The 26,850-nt window shown below is 39.7% G+C and overlaps 2 protein-coding genes across 11 annotated transcripts in view; one reads left to right on the forward strand and one right to left on the reverse strand.

Moving 5' to 3' along the window:
* The window catches only part of tjp1b (tight junction protein 1b), a 109,007-nt gene that overhangs the window by 66,257 nt on the left and 15,900 nt on the right, over positions 1-26,850 (reverse strand). For 7 of the 10 annotated variants that reach the window (XM_054732962.2, XM_054732955.2, XM_070550343.1 and 4 more), the window contains exon 3: positions 5,754-5,895. In XM_054732962.2, the coding sequence (XP_054588937.1) occupies positions 5,754-5,895 (142 nt within the window). Of the gene's footprint in view, positions 1-4,653; positions 4,677-5,753; positions 5,896-13,259; positions 13,840-26,850 lie in introns of those variants that run through there. The other 3 variants (XM_015964212.3, XM_015964211.3, XM_070550342.1) reach the window with 2 other exon arrangements.
* LOC129163921 (uncharacterized) lies at positions 19,835-26,268 on the forward strand. Its single transcript, XM_070550344.1, has 5 exons — positions 19,835-20,276; positions 20,563-21,018; positions 21,920-22,078; positions 22,179-22,274; positions 24,622-26,268. The coding sequence occupies exons 2-5, from the start codon at positions 20,566-20,568 to the stop codon at positions 24,937-24,939; spliced, it is 1,026 nt and encodes a 341-aa protein (XP_070406445.1). The 5' UTR covers positions 19,835-20,276; positions 20,563-20,565; the 3' UTR covers positions 24,940-26,268.

The raw sequence follows: 26,850 nt of genomic DNA on the forward strand, positions 1-26,850 counted from the left end.
TACGTACGACTAAAATGTTTTTAAGCATAAAATAAGATTTAAACAGTTTCACACAACTGCAAAGCAGCAAAAGAAACTGAAAATTTAATGTAGGAACCCAAAGGAGCATTAAAACCTCTCACGTTCTCTAAAGCCAACAATTCTAATGCCGAACGTTTCTTGTATCAATAATTCATCCTGCTCGGGGGTTTTGTGGTGTTCTTTAATGAGATGGAAAAGATAAAGCTGAATAAATAGTCAGGTCATAGCTGAAGTGTCAACACGATATCAGTCCCCCGAGGCCGAGGCCCTCCAGCGGTCGACTGCTGTCTGCAAACAACATCTACAGTCAGGATCTCACATGTCCACGTCTGTTTATCCTCAGTGAAGCTCCTAATCTCCGCTCTGTGACTTAAGCCTGACGCATCAGAAATCTGTTCTTCATGATTTAAAATGTTCAAGAAAAAAATACAAGTTTAGTTTTGAGCAATAAGAAACAGTTTGATGTTTTTAGCAACTCCTCCTCTAAAGAAACACTGATGTCAGGTGTGTTTTGGTGTCTGTCAATGTCATGGATCTCAAATCCAAACTGCAAACAGTTCAATACATTCAGAGTCATGTCAACCACAAAATTCAATCAGGCCCTTGGCCTATCTCACCTGAAATCAGATTATAATGCCTGTTGTGATTTACTACACTGATACTTCTGTGTTTGTCAGGTCGTTTTAGGGCTCATTTCAGACTTCTTCAACTTTAAGTTCTCAAATCTCCAGCTGTTTCTTTAATTAAGAATCAGTTTAGAACGAGCAGCGCAGATACCAAACTCCTACAGAACTAATTCAAATCAGGTTTCTTATAGGTGTGAGACAAAGCCTAAGTCAGCTCATTTAACATTGCTGCCATCAATGTTCATTCAGTCTGTTTCTGTAAATGCCCCAAAAGATCTTTATTTACAGATTTCTCTGCAGTTTACAACAAAAATTATTTATGCAAACTTCCAGCTGCTTTTAATGGCTGTGCATCTTATATTTGACCTTAGACGCCCTTCACACTGCCTTAGAAACATGTTCTACACAACCTACAAGTGGTTATATTGGAACAAAAGAAGGAAATCTCCTTCAGTCTGAAGGATTGTGCCCATGGACATCCAAACTGAATGAAAAGTGCATCGCTCAGTGGCAGACTGCTGTTTGAGTATAAGCCCTGCCCCTCCGTGTAAATGAAAAGGGGGGGGGGGGGGGGGAACCATATTAAATAATTTTTTTCTTCTTCTGGCTCTTGGAGAGTACAGACGCTTTTTTTCTCCTCTCCCTCCCTCCTCATCCCAAGGCTCTTTGTCCTGTCTTTGTGTACATGGCACTTTCTGCATTTTTTCTGGAAACTGGAAATTATTGAAAATGGATCTGGTCAGTTGGTCTCTCAATGCGATTGACAAAATTTTGCCCTTGGAGCCTGTGAGGCTGTGAAAACTCCCCCCTCAGAAGAAATGTGGAATGCTGCGTCGCTATGGAAACTCTCTCCCTATCCCAGCCTGGGCGGGACTGTGACCGATGAAGGCCGTGGAACTGTATCTAGGAGTCACTGTGCCCTCTAACCAAGCCCCCACAATGCGGGACAGAAATCGAGGTCAATGCGGAAGTGAAATTAATTGCAGTTCCACCCTCATCCGCTGGGGGCTGGTGTCAGAAGCGAGCAAATCCTCATTGACTCCCATGTTAAAAATGCCAATTTCAAAGCAGAAATAAACATGTTTACAGCCTGGTACCAAAACATGTTTTTGGTTTAGATGATCTAGTTTACACTCATGACAACTCTGAGGGGGTGAATTTTTTTTTCTCACTCTTCTGTTTAAGTGTATTAAAAGCCTAAAATTCTGTATAATTAATGAGCATCCGACACACGTGACCACAGAGCTAGCTCCGGGGAAAGGCCTCAGCCTGAAAACTGTTCCTTCATTTTCAGTCTCTCAACTTAGACCATTAGTTGTGCCATTTGTGCGTTCTTTTTTTGGATATTATTTGTGCAATTGTTGGACAATATGACTTGCTGTGGCATTAATTGCACTACTAGAGCGTCTAAGGAGTCTCCACTTCATTTTTTTCGGTAAGTAAAATTATATTTATGTATTTTAGGTCACTGCCGAGCTGAGCTTAGATTTTAACATGTACTGTTTAACCATGAAATTTAAATGTAATAGGGTAAAACCCAGTGCATTTAACATAATGCTACACTTTAGAAAATGGGTTGAAATATAACATGTTGGTGGAGCTGGGTTCCGACTATCGGCTTGTGGAGCTCTCGGGAGACCGATGTTTTCCACCCGTTTCTCCCCTCCCCACAGCTCGGTGCATCTCTGATCGCCGCGGGTCCTGTCTGCTGTGCGGCTGCCGGCTTGTCGAGCTCTGGGATGGAAACCTTGCCACCCGGTTCTCCCCAGCGGCAGCTCTGCGCATCTCAGATCGCAGCGGCGCTTGTCTGCTGTGCGGCTGCCGGCTTGTCGAGCTCTCGGAGACTTCTGTGTTCCACCCGGTTTTACCCAGCGGTCAGCCCGGCGTATCTCTGACTCAGAAGCTCTGGTGTTGTGCACAGTTAACTCTGGTTGTAGCTAGGTTGCTACCTCCATTAGCTTAGCTCTCACCTCCGCGTTAGCTTTGGGTTAGCTTCAGGTTAGCTTGTAGCTAATTCAACCTCAGTTGATCCCAGCCTTACAGCCCCACCCTCAGCTCCACCTCTCTTCCCTTTTGTGGAATTGTCTGGGCTTGACGGAACCTGTGACACGGTCAAAATGGCGGTGGTGGCCACCTCCCATTTCTCCTCAAAAAGGTGTTATTGGAGCATATAGAAATGAATTGTCGAGTATATATGTCGATGCCTCTAACCCATTATCTCCCTCCCGTGTCCAAACGGAGGTGATGAGCGCTGCTCCATGCGGCTGCACACACTGAAGTGAGGAGAGTCCCAGCCCTACCTCCCCACCTACTGGACACTTATGTTGTGTAATGTCTGAAGTCTGTGTGCATATCTGTCTGAGGTGTTTTTTTGCATAGCAAAGCTACCCTCTCTGTAGACGGTAACTCTGAAGTGCCTTTTTTCCCTCCCCCCTGACTCTATCCTCATATAAACCCTCTTGATCTATTAAGGTAGCGCGACTCGGGTTGCGAAGGACCACAGTCACCAATTCTTGTCATGTGTCTATGTATGTATGTATGTCTGATCTCAGAATTGTGTGTACTAAAACTCTAATTTCCCTCTAGGATTAATAAAGTATTTTTGAATTGAATTTGAATTGAATTGAATTATTCCATTGAGTCTGAATGGACCCTGTTCCGTGCCTCCATTGTTGAGGCAGCTTCTCTGTGGCAAGGCTCCAGGGGTGGATGAGATCCGCCCGGAGTTCCTTAAGGCTTTGGATATTGTGGGGCTGTGTTCGTTGACGCAGCTCTGCAATATCATCGGGGCAGGCAGACTGGGGAGGTGGTTCCCTTATTCAAAAAGGGGGGCCGCAGGGTGTGTTCCAACCACAGGGGGATCACACTCCTGAGCCTTCCTGGTAAGGTCTATTAAGGGGTTCTGGAGAGGGGGGTCCATCGGATTGTTGAACCTCAGATTCAGGAGGAGCAATGTGGTTTTCGTCCTGGCTGTGGAACACTGGACCAGCTCTATACCCTTAGGGGGATCCTGGAGGGTGCGTGGGAATTTGCCCAACCAGTCTACATGTGTTTTGTGGATTTGGAGAAGGCGTTTGACCGCATCCCTCGGGGGGCCCTGTGGGGGATACTCCGGGAGTATGGGGTACCAGGCCCTCTGATACGGGCTGTTAGGTCACTGTATGACCGGTGTCAGAGCTTGGTCTGCATTACAGGCAGTAAATCGGGCTTGTTCCCAGTGAGAGTTGGACTCCGCCATGGCTGCTCTTTGTCACCAGTTCTGTTCATAACCTTTATGGACAGGGTTTCTAGGCGCAGCCAAGGTGTGGGGGGCATCCGTTTTGGTGGCCTGAGGATCAGGTCTCTGCTTTTTGCAGATGATGTGGTCCTGTTGGCTTCATCAGAATGTGATCTTCAGCTTTCGCTGGAGTGATTCGCAGCCGAGTGTGAAGCAGCTGGGATGAGAATCAGCTCCTCTAAATCTGAGACCATGGTCTTGATTCGGAAAAGGGTAGAATGCCTTCTCTGGGTCAGGGATGAGGTCCTGCCCCAAGTGGAGGAGTTTAAGTACCTCGGGGTCTTTTTCACGAGTGAGGGAAAACTGGAGCGTGAGATCGATGGGCGGATTGGTGCTGCGTTGTACCGGTCTGTCATGGTGAAGAGAGAGCTGAGTCAGAAGGCGAAGCTCTCGATTTACCGGTCGAGCTACGTTCCTACCCTCACCTATGGTCATGAGCTTTGGGTAATGACCAAAAGAACGAGATCGCAGATACAAGCGGCCGAAATGAGTTTTCTCCAAAGAGTGGCTGGGCTCTCCCTTAGAAATAGGGTGAGAAGCTCAGTCATTCGGGAGAGGCTCGGAGTAGACCCGCTGCTCCTCCACATCGAGAGGAGCCAGTTGAGGTGGCTCGGGCATCTGGTCAGGATGCCTCCTGGACGCCTCCCTGGTGAGGTTTTCTGTGCACGTCCAACCGGGAGGAGACCTAAAGGTAGACCCAGGACACGGCGGAGGGACTATGTCACTCACCTGGCCAGGGAATGCCTTGGGGTTCCCCCGGAGGAGCTGGCCCAAGTAGCTGGGGAGAGGGAAGACTGGGCCTCTCGCCTTAGGCTACTGCCCCCGCGACCCGACTCTGGATAAGTGGATGAAAATGGATGGATGGATGGATGGATGAATTATTCCACAAATTGTCTGCTGTTGGTTAACTTATGTTGTTGCTACATGTTCATAAATGTAATAATCACTCTAACAAGTCCTGGGTCAGCCATCGGTTTTCCTCCTGACAGGAAAAGCATGAAACAGGCATCCAGAAAGCTTCTGAACCACCTTAGGTTGCGCCTCTCAACGGGTCTAACTTAAGTCCCATCTGGTTGTCTAAGCTCCTCTCAATATCTCTAGGGCTTTACCACACTGCTCATTTCTGCCACCTGTATTTGTGATTTTGTTCTTTCAGTCATTACCAAAAGCTAATCAATTCAGATCAGACCCATTTAGTGTCCAGAAGCTCCACCTGATCTTCTTCTCCCTTACTCTACCCATAATGTGCAGGGACCCTATAAACGAGCTCCTCAACTTGACGTAGGACCCTCCCCAGATGGTAATCCATCCTTTTCTGGTTGAGAACCATTGCTTCGTTTAAACTAAGAAGACCACGTCATCCAGAAAAAATGAAAATCAGATCTTTCCACCACCAAACTCCATGCCAGACTCACTCCTTCACTGTCTTACTAACAGAAAAATGTGGAAACCTCTCATTATTGTTTACATACACATGCTGATAGTCATGCAATGCTAGTGCAACAATGCTGGCACCATGATGATGCAGCCTATGCACCAGACCATTACATGTTTCAGTAATTATAAGGGAGGACCCAGCTTGTTGATTTGCTATAAATTTCAAAAGTTGAGAACATAATTCCCAAGTCAAGACAAAACCATTCAGCTAAGTTTTTCTGTGTTTAGGGCTGAATCAGTGGAAAGAGCAGTTAGACCTGACATAATAAGATCAGACATAGATTTTTTTTACAAATGAATTCCTCATTAGCCCGCTAGCTTGCACCCAATGTCTAGAGTCAATCAAAATAATCTTTTAATACATAGATAGAAGTGTCAGTTTGTTTACTTACATTGGAATCAAGCAAATCAATGCTGTCCAAGCTTTTGCTCCTGTGGATACGGCCTTTGATGCGGCGGAGTGATGGTTTACCCTGAACGGTGCTCGCAGAAGAGGCTGCTGCGTGGGATCCGGTGGTTGGGCTGGGGTGATGCCTGAGGTCAGTGCAGGGCAAGGAGATGGCAAAGAAACACAACATCAGGTCAAATAAGTGCATGACAACATGCTTATTTAACAGCAGGACAAAATGCCTCAGGCAAAGAGTGAGGAGGAACACGGTGGCCACGTCAGGTTTTTAAAAGCAGTTACACGCTGATAAGATGGCATTTAGAGGACATCTGCATCAAATACCATTGGATTTAATTTTCTCAAAGTCCTGCAGAGAAACCTGTTGGATGTGAGGAAGCTCTGCAGCTTTTACCAAAAGGAGACAGAGCAGATCTGAGAACCACAGCAGCCAAAATACAGATGGGTCATGAATGGATGAGGGACGAGGCAGATCTGTCATCGGTACTTTCAGGAAATGATACTTCCCTCCAAAATGACACACTTAAATAAGCAATGTAATCATCCTGATAATACTCAATGCCTTAAAAGTAGTTAGCTTGCTGCAAAATAAAGAACCTTTTCAGGGTTGAAGAATCTTCAAAATCCCGCTCTGCAAATGTGCATTTTTATGTTTTTCAAAAGGGCAGCAAACCAAATGTTTGAGTGTTTGTTAAAATTGCAGCTTAGTGACTTACACAATAAACACCAACAACAAGATCACAGCAAGAAAGACGTCAAAGAAAAAAAAAGTGGATTTAATTTTTATAGTGCGCAGGTCCTGAGACATGACTGGGGGACAGAGTGAACAGATGGGTACTGATTGGTTACTGAATGAACCTTTAAACTGGCCCTGCTGCAGACTCCATTCATTTATCTTCATTTGCACTAGTGTCATTGTGCTGCATCTGTGAACATCTGTTCTGTGGATTATGTGCAGTTTGTTGAAGTGGGTTAACATTCTCATTTGTACATTTTCTTTTCATTTATCAGAGTGAGACAACTTATCATATTGTTTTTGGGTTTATCTATTATGAAAATGGTTACTCTGTGACCAACTCAAATAGCTTTGTAATGTTTTTATATAAGTAATTAAATAAATGTGTTTACATCACACCTGTGCTTCTCATCAAAAGACGCAAAGTAAAACATGTCAAATTAAAACAAACTGATTTAATAAAATAAGTGAGCCTAAACATAATTAAACTAAGTATAATTGCACAAAAGTCAATGTCTCCATGACTGCTTCAGAAATGGACAAGAGACATTGCTTTCATGTTCATGTCTTGGCCATGCTTCTAACATGAAATCCCGGACAAGCCCCCAATCCAATCTCTTCCCTTCTTTTGAATAACTGAAAAACAGTTTTCATGTTACTTTTCTAAATACTTTTTGTATCAATTATTTAACGCTAAAGCATAAAGTCATGAACAGCCTGTTATAGATATGTGTAATATTAACTCAGTCACATTCAACCCAGAGGTTCCCGGAGTCTCAAGGTTTAGCAAAGGCATTACAGCAGAAGAGGATGAATATAGATAAGAGGAAGGAGAAAACCAAATTCCACTTTCAATCTGCATTAATTCAATAGTTGCCTAAAGTACAAAGATGCTTACTGGCTAGAAATGCAGGATAAAGGCATCCAACACTACGTACAGTCAATTACAGCCAACCTCGGATAGTTCTCATAAACATTTTAGCAAACATGACTAATGGGAAAAGCTGCTTGGACTGTATCACAGACCTGCTGCAGTCCTGCGCATTCAGAGACTCATTTCTTGGATGTTGATTCTGAAATGGATTTCGTCCAAAACACCTCAGGCCACAAAGGCACAACATAACGTAGTGCCAGCAAGTGTGCCGACTCAGATATAATGTGCAGCGAATTAAATCATCCTCCCTGACAAATCTGCAGGTATGATGAGTTTCACTAGAGATTTGTGATAGTACAACCTAGAGGTTTAACAGATATGCCTTTTATTACACTTATCATATTTATAGGCCACATTTAAGTGCCATGGAGATAGGTGGCATTAGATATTTGGCACATTTAAATGACAGCTGGGGTTATAGGAAATCAGAAGACTATTTTATGATATCAAAAACATTTCTAAATTATCATATTTCTATTTTATTCACATACTGTCATAATATTTTATTATCTGTGTATTTAAGTTTCTTATAGGTTATTATTATCAGCCTGTTGAAGTGCTGATCATCCAAATCCTGGTATCCTGCAGGTCGGCAAAAAGAGACAACTTTTTATTTTTACGGGTTGTTAGTGGCAGGAAAATCCACAGACTTAAATAACCTTGTGCTAAATAAGATAGATAAGAAAATCAAGAGTGTGTGTTCATTAAATATTGAAGCTGCAGCTGGTAGACTTTGTCTTTATATAAACACTGAAAAGATGTACAATACATAAAGCAGAAAATTTTTTAAGCAAACAACAACTACCAGCACCCTCACATATTTACACAATGCAGTTTATTAGGAGTACAGAATTGTGCAAAAGTCTTAAATGCCTGATGATTTGCTCCAAATGAGACAGAGATGCATTGTGTTCTTTGGCTGCTTATGAATTTGTTTCAGTCCAGTTTTTGTACCTGACCTTTTATTTTATTAAACCTCTTGACTCTGACCTTTGAATTCTTCAATAAAAACAAACTCTGAAACTCAAGAAATGTACTAGATAATGCACTGATTCAATTTTGAAATGAAGCTTTAACCAATAAATCTGAGAACTCAACTAGCTCAGATTTATTTAGTTGAATTGATGATAAATATTAAAGACAACATGGTTTAACAGAAAATAAATCATGTTTTAGCAACAATGAAGTGATTCTCTAAAAGTTATGAGCAGAAAAAGAAGGAATCAAGATCACTTTAAAAGACAATAATCTAACTAATTGAAAGCAAAATATTAAGAAATTAGGGGTGGTTAAAAACATTTGCATAATATTTTTGTTTTAAAATATTCAATAAAAAGCAAAAAATTAAAATTAAAGAAATTCCTCTAAATGTCCAGTTGTTGCTTGGACTTACTTGCATTTTGAGTTTTTATGTGCATAACATCACTGAAGGGAGGAGATGTTTTTAATCCTGCTGATTGCAAACAGCAGGAAGCTGGCAACAGGTGACATTTACCATTGACTCCATTATTTGTTGCTTTGATTTTAAAACCAACCTGAGAACTTTCTGTTTCCTATTATCAGAACCCCGACTTGTGTGTGTGAGTGTGTGCATGTGTGTGTGAGAGAGGTCAAAGAAAATCTACTTCAAAAGTTAATGGAATCAGACCAATAAAGGCTAGATGACCAGAGCAGAGTACATTAGGGATGCGGTTGAGCCAGATGCTAACATAAAAAGTGTGTGTGGGGACACACACATACACACACATTGATCAGTTGCAGGACTTTATGCTGTCCCTCAGGCTGCCTGGAGGAGCTATCAGCTACAATTAGCTCAAGCATTAACGGCTGCTGCTTAATCAGCAGGTCAATATGTAATGTTATGCTTCATTCCTCCCATCCCGGCTAGTGCTAATACAACATTTAACAGGAGAACAATTCGGGATCTTTGCCGGTTACATGCACAGTAAAACACAAAAACACATAAAGACAAACACACTGTTGGAGCTGCAGAATGATGTTTTATGAGGGGAATATGCAGACAGAAAAACACTGAAGGGTTACATAAACTGAACAGACTTGTTGTATTGCTCTTGCAGGCTTGCAACAGAGTATAAAGTTCATTAAGTCAGGTTAAAGCCAATCTTTGACTGTGTGCAAAAAGGGAATGGGTTTTTAAGACTGCAGGCAAGAGGAACATCTGTTTAGGAAGCCTAATTTAGAGAGCTGCTGCTGCTTTCTGTCTGTATCAAAGGCAAACGGCGCTGCTCTGCCTCTAGTGAGCGTGCACATGGCACATGTAAGGCTCTCCAGGTGAATGGTGTGAGGAGTCAGGCAGAGCTATGAGAGATAAGCAGCACAGGACGGTGCTCGGACAGTCTTTTAAAGCTGGATTCACAAAAGAAATCTAGATACTTGAACCACAAAGCCAGCTCTATCTTTATACTATCTTTATACAAATGCTAATTATTTTTGTTTCAAACCAAACTCAGTGCACAAAAAATATTCATGTTAAAGAAGTAAAAAGGAAGCAATATAAGGAGTATTTCCAGAGCTTGAATGAAGAGTTGTAAAGTGACGACAAAAATATGTAGTTATTTTACTTTAAAGCTTCTCTACCTACACTGATTTTTACACACTAGTATGCAGAACAACACATGAGCAATATTTTTCTCTTATCATTTAAATTAAATATAAACAAAAACTGGCAAATGAAGAAAAACTCTGAAAGATTAGTTTAATCCAAATTGTGTCAAAACCATGTTGCTTTGCTTTCTGAAGGCTTCACATGAATTTGGATTTTAAAAAGTCCTAAAAGGTTTCTCTAAGTAATTGATCAGTATGATTAGGAGGATTGATGCTGTTTTTCTAACCTGGAGAGAGGGAAGTCTGGGCCTCTCTGCTAAGGCTGCTGCCCTCGCGACCCGGCCCCGGATAAGAGGAGGAAAATGGATGGATAAAAAATAAGAGACAGATTCTTTGTAACAACAACACATGAGTGATATATTTATCATACCCATCTAAAGAGTAGATGTTTTAATTGTGTTTGCTACCTAATAAGAAGTTTTTCATGACTGAGCTCAATGCAGCATGAAGCCTGTTGCCAACCTGAAACTCACTAATAACTGTAATTAGCTTTGAAACATAAATGTTGCTGATTTTTTTCATTCCGAGAGACTTTTTACAGGGTTTTATTATGATCTAACCTCTTAATATCCACAGAGATCTCACATGACCTCTGTGCACCAGATCACATGACCTCACCTCTTCATCCCCTCGCCGTGTTTCACCACATTCTCTCGTATCGTACAAGGATGAGCGACAAGTGAAATAAATACAAGTCACATAAATGATTAATAACAGTTTAAGCTATGAGACGAGAGGTTTTGTTACAGTTTAAATGTTTAATAGAACGTTCACTGGTCTGATTTATATTCACAATACCTGCATTTTCAAATGCAAGCAGACACCAGACCAAATCTCTAGTCAAGTACAAGCCACCCTGTAATTTGACCAAATCAGTGGTTTAGTTTAGTAATGAGAAATAATTCCTTACAAAGAGAATTTATAGGACAGATCGTGCAGAAAATTCAACTGAGAGACAAAGAAGTGTAGACTAGATTCCACTGTTTTATGTTCACGTGACTGAAAACTGTTAAAAATAAAATAAGATCAGCAGCTTTTGGAGTTTTAAACTGAGCCGTTGAAACATTTTTTTAAGGTTTTACAAACGTTTCCTTACAAGATGCATTTCACAAAGAAGCTGCTTTCTTTGTTGTGTATCATTTCTGTTAGCTGAGTAGATTTACAAGATTGTCTAAAAAGTTCACAGTAGTCTAAATGGGATGTTCAGGGTTGAGTAACATCAACCTTTTAAGTGTTTGTGTGTGCATGTGTGTGATTTTTTTGTCAGCTCCGTTAAAGATGGCCACCACAGCTGACTGACCTCAGCAAACAAAAATGCCCACAAGTCAGTTGTTCATATAGGCACCGACATAAAAACATATAATGTTGATGTGCTAAGAGTCATTCATAATAAATGCTCAGACTAGATGAGGAAGATGTGACCAACCTCCATATTTTCCGAACATGAGATAATAGACTCATTCTTTGGTACGAAATATGAGATCATTCATTACTTTTATTTCATGTTTTGTATTCTGTTTTGTCTGTGGTTGTATATCAGTTTTATTTCCTGAGTGAATCTTGCTTTCCGCTCATCAAACACACCTGGTCTTTACCTGCATTATTCTGTCATTATGCACAAAACCAGTTACCTTTGTCAGGTTCTCTTTCTCATTTTACATTGTGTGTGATCATATTTTCATTTCCATTTCAGCCTTCTCAATTTTTGTCTTCATGCTTTAATAATCTTCTATTACTGCAGCATTAAATGTAATGATGTGCAAATCAAAAATGCACCATTTCTGGTTTTAAAAGCAAATATCAGTTTCTGACTCTTGTGTCACTCTGACCAGTTGAAAGTGTTTTTGATTTCTCAAAAAAAATCATAGTAACAGAATACCTTGTGTTGGTATTTATTTAAATATTATTAGAAACTAAAGTGTCAGTGGGAATTTGTTCTGAGATGCTTATATAAACCATTAGCTTCTTTTGATAATAAACTCTAAAAGTAATTAACAAAATAAAAGCTTCCAGGTGTTATGTTTTGTATTAGCAGACTGAAAAGATTCTTCCACAACTGGCTGAAGTATGACAGAAATTTAAAACAATATCAGATGAGACTTGAGAGGCTGTGTGAGTTCCCTTATCACAATCTCAGTGGGAGGGCAATTAGCGTAATAAAGAATATGATCAGCCAGAGAGACCGAAAGCTAATAGGCTGTGTGTGATCAGTGTGTGACCCCTGGTTACAGCAGCACTTTGACTTTGGTGGCACCACTACTACGAGATTATAAGGCAGCCAAGCTCAAGTTAGACTCAGACATTTTATTATTTCATAAATGACACCATGGCATTAAAGTGTGTGTTTTTACAGATGTTTTGCTAACAGAAATGGTTGATCTTAAGGATGTGGTGATAATGGCTAAGCCTCGTCACTAAAACAAAGCCTTGTTAGAGCGATCCCACTCTATTGGTGTGTGATACATTCTGAATTTGTGTAATTCGCTATCAAGTGTGCTATTGAGCCCAATTAACAAATTTGCTTTCAAATGAGATAGTAATCCAGTTGTAATTAGGGCCACTGAGCCACACGCGCTGCAGCTTCAGATCTGCTTCAGAGCATGGATGAAGAGGAGTTGGAATAAAAGCTGCCTTGAAGTAAACAAAAGGCCACAGCAGAGTAGGGGCAGAAAGTGAAAAAGACATGAAAGAGTAATGAGGACACTGAATATAGGTGGACAGAGGACACAAACACATGGGTGGAAAATGTTTAATAGACATGAAGGATGCGCAGAAGTGCAGAAGGAATTGTTTTTTTATTAATCAGATAGAACAGAAAGGGGTTGAAGGAGTAGGACTGATCATGTGGTTAGCTCGATGATGACACTTCCAACAACAGTGCAGTGAGGCCTGACGTACAATAAAAGCGCATGAAGTTACACAGGTCATGATTAATGCTCATGACATCATTCAACTTTACAAACTAATGGAGAGGAGGGATGGATGGAAGCATGCAGGCTTCTCCACAGGGAGACCAACATGGTGCAGACCGGCTGCAGTGGCTGACTCCAGTATTATGTCATTTTCACACATTTTGGATCACCATTTTTGAGCCCCCCCCCCCCCCCCCCCCCCCCCCCAACCGCCTCACCAACCCCAAACCTGCATCACATCATCATCATCACCATCACCCATCCGCACCAACACTTGATACTCACCACATTCGCTTCCTGGGCGGAAGACAATGTTCTTTGTTGACGGCGGTCACCCCCAGAGCCAGCTGCATAACAGTAATGTATTTCTGGTAATTCACCATGGTACTGTCCACCGCTGCTACTAAAAATCCAACCCAAAGAAAAGCGCGGCTCAAGCATAAATGTCTTTATTCCTCCTTGGCGTCCGCCTCCGCTGCGTCTTCCGCGCTCAGCATCACATCGCCATTTCCAGCGCTGAAGGACTGACAGTGAAAACACTCCCCAAGGAGCAGAGCGAGAGGTGCCGAGCCGCTGCGACCCATGTCTGCAATGCCACTCTCTGATCTAGCGCTCACACACGGATCGCCGATCCATTCGATTGGTAATTTATCAGCCCCTGTGTGCGGCTCTCTTCTCTATCTTTTTTTTTCAGATCATGAACACGGCCAGCATTTGGACATTATTCTCCTTCCTCCTGCCTCCTCCCTCCCTCCTGTCCAGGGTTGGAAACACTCTTAAAAAACGCTGCAGCGTCCGTGTGTGTGTGCGCGCGCGTGTGTACGCGTGTGTGTAGTGTAGAGAACTGAGAGGTAGGGGAGGAGGAAGAGGAAGGGGGGCGGTGATGGGATCAGGAGACAGACTCGTTTAGGAGATGCTCTGTTGTAGTGGATGTGTTTATGAAGGAGAAAGTTTGTCTTGGATAAATGATGTCGGCTCTTCTTTAGGGAAAGTCGAGTGTCTTCTTGTTATGTAATACTTCCCGGAAGTATGGAGGCTCACAGGGGCGTAGCTGGAAATTTAGATGCCCCAAAGCCCCAGCCCCCAGAAGGCAGTCTCTAGAAATTAATCAAGGATGATTTTTATTTGTTTGCCTTCAAAAAGGGGGTACGGCACAAATAAATTATGGGCCAGCATATTTTTCATAATCTGTTGAAATCAGCTCGTATTCCTCATTGATTATTTATTAACCAGTAATCAAACAGGAATCACCTTTTTTATTTATTTATTTTTTTACATTTTGTCCATAAATATTTTCCACGTGTCTCTGCTAAAGGTCTCTGCCAATAACAAAACTCCAAAATAGAAGGGTTGGCTTCCAAAATTGTAACTTTTAAGTAAAACAAAATTGTATTTTTAAAATAAGTTTATGATACACATAGTTCTTGTGGAAATCACTATGAATTTGCTTTAGCTGGTAGCAGATTTGTTCAAGATTGGGAAATTGACATCTGCCATCAAATGCAAAATTTATGAATATCTAAATGAACCTTTTAAAATTTGTCATAGCCCAGCTTTCCAACAGATGCAGTGGTACATTAAAGGTGATTTCACCAGTTCATGTGACAACAAGTAAGGAGAAAGATCTAACATTCAATGAGGGCTTGGGCAGGTGCGTAGGTTCTGTTGGTGCAGCTGGGGGCCCACGGATCCTGGGGGGCCCAGTTTGGGACTCTACAACTATAAATCGAATCTTAGAATACTGTTTGTCTGAGTTGCAATGTAACTGTTCCAGCTTAACCTTGTGATGATCATAAAGATAACAATGCCTGCATATATTGATCTGCTCCACCATGTCTTTCTGTCATTGAAGCCCTACCTTACTCTGCACCTAATTTATGTCATTCTCTAACTTCAGTATTTTTCATTTCAGTGATGATAATGGTTCACTTGCTGCCTGTAAAAAAAATCACATTTAATTTATTTTACTTTTCAACATTTACAAAACATAGTCAGTTTAATTGTCATCATGAACATCATCACTGATGAACCAAGTTTTTTGGATAACTTTAGAGGGGAAAAACTAATAAGCCTTATAGTTCAGCACAAATATCTGGAGCACAGAAAAGAAAAGAGAAGGTGCACAACTCCAAACTTCCTAAACTGGATTATTTAAAAAAAAAAAACTTTGTCGCACCCAAATCCAGTTACAGGAGTGCAGCAGATCCATCTGGTTCAGGTCCATCCATTATCTCATCAGATTCTGTCAACCCCACACCATTATAAACAAATGTCTCTGAAAATTTCCCTATAAAAATGACAGCGAGAAAAATAGATTTTGCCTCCGCCATCAATAAGTTTGCAGGGCGTAGGACATGCAGAGTTAATTTCTATATTAGTGAGTTCATTCTTCTATTAATCTGCTGATCAGGTTGTGGTTAAGAGCTGCTGTGTCAGGAGTGTGTGTGTGTGTGTGTGTGTGTGTGTGTGTGTGTGTGTGTGTGTGTGTGTGTGTGTGTGTGTGTGTTAGTCGCCTGCTGTGTACACTTTTTCATCATGGCATGATTTTATTAGTGAATTTAGTGAATTTGGAAAACAGGAATTAACAGTAACATTTGGGAGTTATGGCTCTTTTAAGGGATCTTGATGATCTGTTGTTTTCAGAGTCATCCAAAAGACTGACTAATTTTTATACTTATTCAATGTTAAAAAACTTGCACAAAGCTAAAATTTGTACTAAGTAAATTAATCCTGTGAATAATTATTCTGAGAAAATTCTGATCAGACTCAATTAAACTCAAACACTACATCAATATTTGTGTTACTGTTGTGATTTCTCACTTTAGGTTTTTTGAACTCAAACATGGCCCCCAAACACTCACCCCTCCCCTTTGGTATCTTCCCTGAGACCCAGAACCAGAAACCTGTATTGCCAGAGGAAACGAGATAGTACTAAACATTTTCTAGGTCTATGCGTTCTGCATGTGCATGCGTGTGTTTGTGTGTGTGTGTGTGTGTGTGTGTGTGTGTGTGTGTGTGTGTGTGTGTGTGTGTGTGTGTGTGTGTGTGTGTGTGTGTGTGTGTGAGAGAGAGAGAGAGAGAGAGAGAGAGAGAGAGAGAGAGAGAGAGAGAGAGATAGCAAACTTAAAGGATTATAATGTGGCTTTACTGCTGTTTTTATACTTCATAGTAAACAAGCAGCTAAATATTTGGTGATCTGACGCCTCTAGGCAGCTTGCGGTACAGGGGACCAAAGCAAAACTTGTCCCAGTTTGGCCATTCAACGCCACTGAGCTGATGTTTATTTTTTGTTATCTTCAGCCAAAGAGGTGTCACGGGTATTTACATCTTTTTTTATTAGGTAGTAAATGGGAAACCTGCATGTGTCTTTTATTTATAAATTTGCTGGATGCTTTTACTGCTCTTGTGTTTACATTCCTGTCTGGCCCAATCTGAACTGCTGAGCTTGGCCCTTTCTGGAAACATAACATGTAAAACATAGATTCTATGCATAATTTTAGTCAAGCAAAGCAACACTATAATTTTTGTATGCTTCAAAAACATGCTGCTAGGTGTCCATTGGAAACACACCCATTGACTATAATTGCAGCTATTATAATACACAATGGTTACGTATCCAGTGGAAAGCTGGGGTCAGTGTCTGCTGTAAATGTGGCAAACCTTAATAAATAATCAAAAACATCTTCTTAGGTTGTTACTGTTGGCGACAATTTGGAGGCAGAAAATTTCAAGAAAATATGATCAATTTTATTTGTAATTGTAGTAAAATTACACCTTTGTGAAACATTTTAAATTTGATGATGCTGTGTGGGTCGTTTCTAGCCTAGTGAACTAGACCAAATTCTGGCTTGCCAGGCTAGGTCGTTTCATGTAATTTTTAAAGTGTGACTTTAACGGAAATGTTCATGTTGCAGTTTAGTAACAAAGTGATGTCAGTGTATCAAAATGTATTCACACTTTATGCCCATTTCATTCCTCAAGTTTTTACACTTTTTGTGTTTTGCTCTCCAAAGTCAACATTTTTAGCTTTTATAGTAATATATATTTTATATTAATATCAGTAGAGTGCATCAGCCAATTGAGTAATGTTGAAATTAGTGCATTTTTTAAAAATTGTTTCTCACATGGCACTATTTTAACACCTTCAAGTATATTTCACTTTCAGCTGCGCACACACCTGGACTGCATCTTCTTGACATGTTTTCCCTCCTTATGCAGAACATTTAACTCATTTTATCCAACACTCAAAACAGCTTTTACTGCATTTTTCTCTTTCCAAGACCACGACTCCACTGCTGAACCATGTTCGCCCCTTCAGCTCTATTTTAAGGGCATTAGCAGACATAAAGCCCCACAGGGATAAAGACTCTGATCATTTAAATCACAACATTGTTTTTATTCTTCAAATCTGTTTGTGTTACATGAGTTTCCTCAGCTTACTGCTAATAAGCCGTGTGCACGGCGCTTTCTGCATTTTTTCTGGAAACTGGAAATTATTAATAATGGATCTGGTCAGTTGGTCTCTCAACGCGATTAACAAAATTTTTTCAACAATGAGAACGGGAGAAGGGGCTCCCGGATGCCCCTCTGGGACAGAGCCAGCTGGGTATATCATAAGATAAGATAAGATATGAACAACTTTATTTATCCCGAGGGAAATTGTTGTGTCATGTACATGCTCAAAGCAGTAGGAAAGACAAAGGAACAGGTGAAATAGAAATATGATATACAATGTATACAGTAAAAAATAATCTACAGTAGTACCCTGTAGGATCATGAACTCCTGGAAACAGTGGAACCTGATCTGCCTCTCTCAACTGTCTGTAGAGGATTCTGAAGATGTTTGGATATTCGTTGTTTTGGTGTCAGGATTCCTGCTGTTTGGCCTGAGCGGTTGCCTGACTTACCGGAAAATTAATGAGCTTTTGAGGAATATTGGCTCAATCCCGGAGCTCAGTGATGCACAAACTCATATAATTGTCGAGATGACTCGTAAGCTTGGAACTTTGGCTGAGCTTCAGGTTCTGGCATAGAAGGTGGATTCCATCAAGAGGCAAGTTGACGGAACAGCACGGATTGGGATAGATTAATTATTCCGTTATTGGATCTAGAGGGGTTGAAGACCAACAGAACTCTAAGGCAGAGAGGAAATTATCTCTATCTGTCCCCAAAACAATTCTTATCTGAATCTGGTGCCCTTGGAGCCTGTGAGGTTGAAGTATAAACTCCCCCCTCAGACGAAATGTGGAATGCTGTCGTCGCTTTGGAAACTCTTTCTCCCTATCCCAGGCTGGGCGCACTCTAAAAACCTCAACTACAGTTTTGTCATTATAACACATATTTCTAAGTTAAGTGAGCATTTTTTTTCTAAAATAGTTTAACTGAATTAAAATGTTAAGTTCACAAATTAGTTGTCCATTTAAACTCAATTTTTCAGTTGAGACAACTTTAGGTAATGAGTGGTGCATCCAGAGAAGCAACTAAGGGCCCCACACATGGTAAACTTTGTTGAAGTATTGGAAATCATGTAATTTATCCATGAGAATACAATGAATACTTACATTTATACCTTTGCATTCGTATATATTTGTGTTTTTATGTGTTTGTAAACATTTTAGTTTAACATGCCAATCTGGTGCCATTAATGTTAAACTGACTGTGTAAAGTAATCTAATAAACATTAATTCATCTTAAAAAAAAGTCATGTTTCAAACATTGGCAGAAATTTGTTTTTAATATATCTTAGTAACATTAACTAAAGTACTTCAAAGTTTTTGAAAGTTTTTGTAACTTACACTCATACCATTTTTTAACTTCTTACTTTTAAAAAATAAAGCATAAATGTATTTTAATGATAAATGTGTTATTTCTTAGAGTTAAACTTTGTATAATTTTACTCATTTTCTTAATGATGTGAATCTGCACCTAAAATAATTATCTTCTCACAAAACGCTCTCAAAACATTTGATTTTTGTATAGCTTTATGTGTATTTGTATAATTAATCCCCCTTAATGATTGTTAACATAAATGTATTCCACTGAATTGCATATTTTGTTTGTTTTAACGTTGTTTAATCTATTCGTACTTTGTTACATTATGGTTTTGAAATAAATCAATAAAAAACAACGGAAACAGTTTCGTTTTAGAGAGAAACGAAATGCGATTCAGACGCCCGATCGATAGGTGGCAGACAGTTCGAGAAATTCAAGAATTTAGAGACAGTCGTCATTTCCGGAAGCCGGGTTAGCGCGGTACTGAGCCGGAGCGGAATTTGGACGAGACGCACAGCACCGTTGGTCTGAACGTTCTGTATGTATGCTGTTTGATCAGGTAAGCCTCTTTATGATATAAACGTTATTTTGCTGGTTGCCGCTCAAATGCCTTAAGTATTTAAACACATTGGTATATTGATAGAATTGGACTTTCGTACTGGTCGAGGCCAAGCTAGCAAAGGCTAATTCTTGTGTAAGTGAAAGTGTGTGCTTGCTCTGGCATTCTACCATCTAAGTCTACTCTATTTTTTTTTGACTGGGAAATGCTTTTATTTGATTTATTTAGTCCCCAGCGTCCAACTTCATTGGTATTTATCCTCATATCTTTCGTTTTATGTCGCCATCTGTCGAGATTAACCGTTGTGCGCGCTCATTTTCCCTAGTGGATGGCGCCACACGTTTTTTGTGGAACACGGACATAAAAGTGTCTAGAGCCCTTTTCAGATAGACATTCTGGAACATTTGTGGACAATTCAATCCGGTTTTTAAGAGGAACTGTGTTTTCAGACACGCCACTTTTGTACCGGAACTTGTCCTTTCGGCTGCGTTCACACAGCAGGGAAAAGTTCCAGATGTCTGACGGCGGCGGGGGGTGGGGGTGGGGGGAGAGAGAATCGGACTCATGTTAAGAAGAAGAAGAAAATATCATTTCTATAGCGCCTCTCAAGATAAAAATCACGAGGCGCTTAAGCATAATTCTGCGCACGAAGACGCATAAGAGACCTGGATGATGAAGCTCAATGGTTAAAGGAATCACTGAAGCGGTGTGAAGCGCTCCGTCGCGCGTCTAGACGGTATCGTTTGTCAGAATCATCAGTATTCTTGTTCATTCTTCAGCCAAGGTGTCTTTCTTGTGCAGAAAACTCATGTCATGGTACATTGAACATTGCAGATGCTATGAAGTATCTGAAACAACTGACATTGAAATTCTTGAGGAAGAAGATCTTAATGATATCCATCCTCTTACGTCTTATGTTATTCAGGGAAAAGCTGTTGTCTCCCTGAAGAAGTTCCTCCTCCACCTTTAAGGTAATAATAATAATAGGGAACAAAAATGTAGTAATTGATTGTTTGAGACGGTGAAATGGTGAAATGCTAATTGACTTATATTTGTTTAATGGCTTTCAGAGAAATTCACTTGTGCACACATTACCCACGAAATGTTATATTGTTTGTATTAAAGCAGAGTTACATGACCAGTTGTCATCTATTGAGCATAACTCTTTACTGGTACTCCTCTTGCAAACCTTCATGAATTTTTTGTGACGTATTTTGTTATAATTTACTTTTTTTTTCTTCTTTTTTTGCGTTGCAGATCATGCTGTTTCGTGTCATTGTGTCACCAGACAACATCAGAAGGGTGGATATTTCGGAGAGCCTGTGTTCAGTAGAACATTTAAAGAACATTCTTCAAGAATGCCTTGAACTTGCAGGTGATATTTTGATTCAGTTTGAGGATCCTGATTTTGGGAATGAACTGTGCAATTTAACAGACATTAAAGAACTTCCTAAAGACAAAGCAGTACTGAAGATTTTGTATCAAGGAGCAATCCAACAAAGAGATGAATCTGCATCCTCAATTTCTTCCACGCCATCTTTAAATGACTTAGCTCCATCAACCAGCAGAAGTCGGAGTTCAACCCTACATCTTACACAGCGAGACAGTGGAATGGAAAATACTTTTTCCATGAGGAGGAAGGAAATAGTGGGAAAACAACCCTTTGTCTCTGATGTGATGAATCGATGGCTTGCGCTGTTCTTTGAAGAACAGGTTTGCATTTTCCAGTGTGTTGTATTTGATATTTTGAAGGAGCACTATGTAAGAATTCTACTGTCTAATAATCACAAAACAGTTTAGTGCCTTAATCATGGTGGAAACAGATTTCCTTTAAAGCCAGCTGGAAGGTTGTCAGACCTTTTCTTTCAAAACAAAAAGGGAGATGTAGTAAATATTTAGTAGAAGTTTGTAATGTTGCTGTGCCTCTGCAGCGTTAGCTCGCCAGAACAGACATTTGTAATTTAGTACAGTCAAAAGCTACAAAGTTTTTTTTTTTTTAACAAAAGCAAGGAGTGACCCAGAAGCAGGCTAGAGGCTAACGTTGAGGTAACAATGCTAATAGTGTATAATAAGCAACTGTTATGCTCTAAAAATATTTCAAGCTACTTTTTAAATGACAGACAACTGGATATTACAGTGAAATGTGTGTGAAATTAATCAGTTAATCAGTCAAAGTTTATTAGCGCACTGAGTCCAGAGTAAAAACAAAAATAATTCAATTATGGCATTTTACTTCCTTTAATGAGTCATTCATTAAAGCCAGCTAACAGCAAGAAGAAGGAAAAACAACACTTTAATGCTGGATAAATATTACAGTAAATGCTCTACACCGTAAAACACCCAAGCGTGGTAACACCTGATATAATAATGTACGTCTATTATTTAAAATCTGGTGCTGATTTGTAACAGCCATGAAATTCAGAACAACAATGAGATAGTTAAAAATTTGCTTAGAAAAAAGTCGTGCAGTAACCACATTTTACCACTAGATGTTTGTCTTATGCTATTCTTACATAATGCACCTTTAATTATGTTTTCTGTTTAAGTGCAAAAATTGTGGTACATTTAGCATATTTTATGTGATAATGATTTAATGAGCACTATTACCTCAAAGATATGTGCTGAGTTTTTTCGAGTTACCCGGGTGGAGCTGATGAAGACCTTCTTGTCATATCTGGATGAACACTCTGCACAACTCATAAAGCTGTACAGATCGCGCTCTGGAAAACTTGACAAGGAGCTCAAGAACCTTCTAGATATATTTGATGAGAAGGTAAAGATGTCTATGAACTGTTATTTCTGATAAACATACTGTTTACTAACTGAGATTTTTCTAATTACTAATTTAATTTTCTCATGTAACTGTCTTTCAGACGACCGATGTACTTGAATACAGAAAGTCTACAGCTCTTCGAGGTCTGCCTCTATATTTGAAGGAACAGTCTGATGGGTTTCTAAAAACGTGTCTGGTAAGGTATAGTGCTATTGCTGTTTAGATATCCTTAAGAAAAGTCTAAGTCACTGTCTTGTCTATGTTCATGACCATTTACATTAGGAGATTCTCACTGAAGTCATCAAAACTATAAATGAACACATGTGGAGTTATGTACTTAACCAAAAAAGTGCAAAAACTAAAAAAAACATGTTTTATAATTTATTTTCTTTAAAATAGCCATCCTTTGCTCTGATTACTGCTTGGCAAACTCTTGGCATTCTCTTGATGAGCTTCAAGAGGTAGTCCTTCAACACAGTTGGAAAACCATTTCAGCAATGGGTCATCTTTTCAGGTTTCTTTGTTTTCCTCCACAGCACCTAGATTACCACATAGTGCACCAGTAAAATGTGTTCAGACTGCAGTGCACACATTTAACGAAGCTTCGAATAAGTAAATAAATAATCAAGGAATTTAACGAAAGGAATCATTTGAAGATTCGTTTCAGCCCTATTCTTGGCATCAAAATGTGTCTTTAAAATTCACTGACATCATATGTGAAATCCATGGCACAAAACAAGCGGCATTAGAAAAAGCATTTTTAGTCCTGTTGACTTGCATTCATTTTTTCATTCTTCTGGTGAGCCATGATGTGTAAATGACTTAAGCCTAATTTATACTTTTTCGTCTGCGTCGGGACAGATGCATGCAATGCCATTATGCGTCCTTTTGAGGGCTCTCCAGCTCACAAGGACAAAGTTGAGCACTGTTTTTCTAAACATCCGTCTGACAAGACAGAACGCAAGCTTGTGATTGGTCAGGTCACCACTGTCGTCATTAGCGCCGTCATTATCCCCTCAAAAACAAAAAGAGAGCCTAACATATCTAGCTTGAAAAATACCTCATGGTAAAACTCTGCAAATATGAATTTTTTATACACCTGTGACTGGAGGAGTGAAAATATGTGCAGCAAGCGTTTGATTTGTGAACGGAAACAATGGGAAATGTGAGTATAGAGGTGGAAGAGAATAAGACCCAAATTTGTCTGTGTTAAAAAGTCTCAGAAATACAAAAAACACAATAGTAACTGCACTACTTTGGGCCGGATACATCACAGGATACCACAGAACAGTGCTAAGCCCTCTGTTGTCTTGGCGAGGAATAGCTTTGCAACATTCCCTAGGAGAGGGAGAAGTTTAGGGGCAAAATATCTCTGTCCGTGCGTGCGTGTCTCTTTCTCGTGGAGCTGAGTATAAACCAGGCGTTCGGCTCTCAATGGCTTGTCTATATTGCACACACGCACACACACCACCCATTGTTTGGTTGTTTTCTGAACACATCATAATAAAGATTTGCTTTTACCTTTTTTGCTGACAAGTTTTAGCTAACACTATAGCCTTCCTCTGACTGGTGTCACTTCCTTAATTTATCTGTGGGCAGCGGAGGATGATGTTGCCCTCTGCTGCCCACACCCTCCTTGCTAATGCCAATTGGGGCTTGCATATTAGCATGGGCTCCATCCCTCTCCACTATACCCAGCCTGGCCGAGTTGATTACACACACATCCTTCGGAAGGCGTACATTACTGAGCATATAGATGGTCTCCGAAATTTGTGCGGAAATATCAGCAATCCATTAGCCTGGCCTGCCATACTCATCCTCTGTTTAATTCTGCACAGAGAAAGCGTTTGGTAACTCACAGGCAGAGAGGCACATGAGGGGCGGGACTAGGCAGCTCAAAAAAAACCAATCAGAAAAAAGATATAAATGCCAACTGTACTGTGCGACGCTGTAATTTTTTAGCTGTAGTAAAAATAAAAAATTAAAGGCATCTGACAACGGCGTAAACATCTTTTAAATCTTTTTTTTTTTTTTTTTTTTTAGAAGAAATGCTTTCAGCGCTTCTACTTGTGGTTTTAAAGACATTCAAGTCATTTAGAACAGAGGAAAGAGCTGCCGGTATGAGAAACTGCGCGTCGCTATGTGTGATGTAGGGATGGGTACAGAATTCGGTACTTTTTAAGGCACCGACCGAATTCCACAGTACCGACCGAGCACCGATTCACTTAATTTGAAACGGTGCCTCGTTTCGGTACCCATCCTTCACAACGAGAACTTGCCTAGACAGCAATAGAGGGTGACTTTGTCCTTCGCTGCCAACCCAAAGCCAAACAAAAAAGTTATGAATCTTTCCAAATCTGCCTCTTTTATATACTACGTGCAGAATTTCATGACAGAAATCTGCCTGATTTATTTTGTGGAATGTTTAGTTTTTTATTTTTAGGTATTTTTATCCAAAAATAATGGTTGATGTTCCTTTATTTTAAAATTAAAAGAAATTAATGTCTTTTTTTTTTTCTCCCTATTTCTTTGTTTTTCTGTAGGATACTGACCCAGTGGATGTGGCTGTCCAAGGCATGGAACTTGGTATTCTCACGGTTGTCGAAGATGATGTTGGAACAGTTAACTCATTTCCAACAACAAGAAGCATCGCCCTGATTATTGAGGAGCAGATTGTCCTTGATGACATCAGCAGTTTCCCAACTGCATTTGCACTTCTCTTCGGCCTCATATATGCTCTTAACCTGGACTATCCTAAGAACTTGAGGTACACTTTTGAGGCCACTCAAAAGGGTTTCCTCAGTCTGGGAACCGACTGCTCAGCCAGAGTCCAGGCCCTAAAGAATAGTTTGCTGAAATAAAGATGGTGTTTTCTCCTACTCTGGTGAGTGCTGAGAAGGTAAGAGACGGCAAGTTGTTCTTCAATGTTAAGCGTTGCTAAAGCATTGTTTAGAATGTTTTCATATAAAAATATAATGAATGTTGAAATGGCTTGTTCAGGGGTGGTTATTTGTATATAATAAGTGTTCTCTCCTCTACGAGTTTCTTAATCTCCACCAGCCATACAGATTCTAAAGACTGGCAGGTGCCAAGCAGTCTTTTATTATTATTATTATTATTTTTTGTGTAAGTTGTTTAACAAATGTCAAATGTTTCAAAAGCAGTATTTTAAATGCTTTTAAATGAAGATTTTCTGAATGTTAAAATGGCTTCTTCAGGGATTACTGTTGTACAGAATTGTACATCTTTTTCTAATACTTTTTTACATGCCAAAGTTATCCAAAACAATATTACAAGGTAGCCACTATACTGAGCTCTACAGAAGTTTATAACACTGTTATCAATTATTTTTCTTTGTACTTCAGAGTACAATATCCAGGATGAGATGAATATTTTTCAGTGTCATTGTTGTGGCATATTTTCATTTATGGTAAGGATATATATATATATATATATATATATATCTTCCATGAAGTGCCTTTCATGTGCATTAGTTTTATTTTTTCTGTAATCTCTTATGGAATTTTATTTTCCATTTTTTTTATTTTATTACATTGTCCACAGAGGAAATTAACTACCATTGGAAGATTGATAAAAAGAATAACTTTAATTTTGATGTTGCAATGTTACAAATAAATGTTTCCCTATACACAAGATGCTTTTGATGTGGTATGTTACTTCCAACTTTCTATTTAAAGAATGGGCAGTTGAATAAACTTAAAAGGTAAGGCAGTCGAGTAAACTTAGAAAAGTAAGGCAACCAGCTGCACAGCTTTTTTGAGTAGACTCAACAAAGGGTTTTTTGTTGTGTGAACAAGAACTAAATTGTTAATTGAACTGTCATTCTGAAGTTGAACAAATTTAAAATTGCTCTTCAGCTCTACTTCTGTTTTTAAGTTGAAGCAACCCATGTTTTTAGTTAAAAGTACTGAAGAAAAAGTTGAGACAACATGTTTACATATGTTGTCTCAACTTACTTGAATGAGTATATATGAGTTGAAGCCTTAAGTTTGACCAATTTAAAACTTTATGTCAAATGTACTCATACAAGTAAGTTAAGGCAACAAATGTAAACATGTTGTCTCAACTTTTTCTTCAGTACATTTAACTAAAAAACATGGGTTGCTTCAACTTAAAAACGAAAGGAAAGCTGAAGAGCAATTTTAAATTTGTTTAACTTAAGATTGATAGTTCAGTTTACAGTTTAGTTCTTGTTCACACAACAAAAAAAACCTTTGTTGAGTCTACTCAAAAAAGCTGTGCAGCTGGTTGCCTTACTTTTTTAAGTTCGTTCAACTTTTTTTTTTTTAGAGTGCGGGACTGTGACCGGTGAAGGCCGTGGAACCGTATCTAGGAGTCAATGTACCCTCCCCCAAACACACACACACACACACACACACACACACACACACACACACACACACACACACACACACACACACACACACACACAAACTATTGCAAGCGCCTTAACTAGAGTTCAGTCAGTTTGTGTAATTTCATCAAATGGTTTATGTAAAAACTAACACTTTATGTACGTGTTTGAAGCCAATATGCAGTGGAATGCTGGCAACAAATCTCTGCCTTATCAACACTATAAATGATAAATGATCTGCACTTCTATAGCTCCTCTCAGAGTAAGGATTCCAAAGTGCTTTACACTACAGTGTATCATTCATCCATTCACACACCCATTCACACACTGATGGGGATGAGCTACGATGTAGCCACAGCTGCCCTGGGGCGCACTGACAGAGGCGCTCCACTATTTA

Source organism: Nothobranchius furzeri, chromosome 4, assembly GCF_043380555.1.
Source record: "Nothobranchius furzeri strain GRZ-AD chromosome 4, NfurGRZ-RIMD1, whole genome shotgun sequence".
Classification (NCBI taxonomy): Eukaryota; Metazoa; Chordata; class Actinopteri; order Cyprinodontiformes; family Nothobranchiidae; genus Nothobranchius; species Nothobranchius furzeri.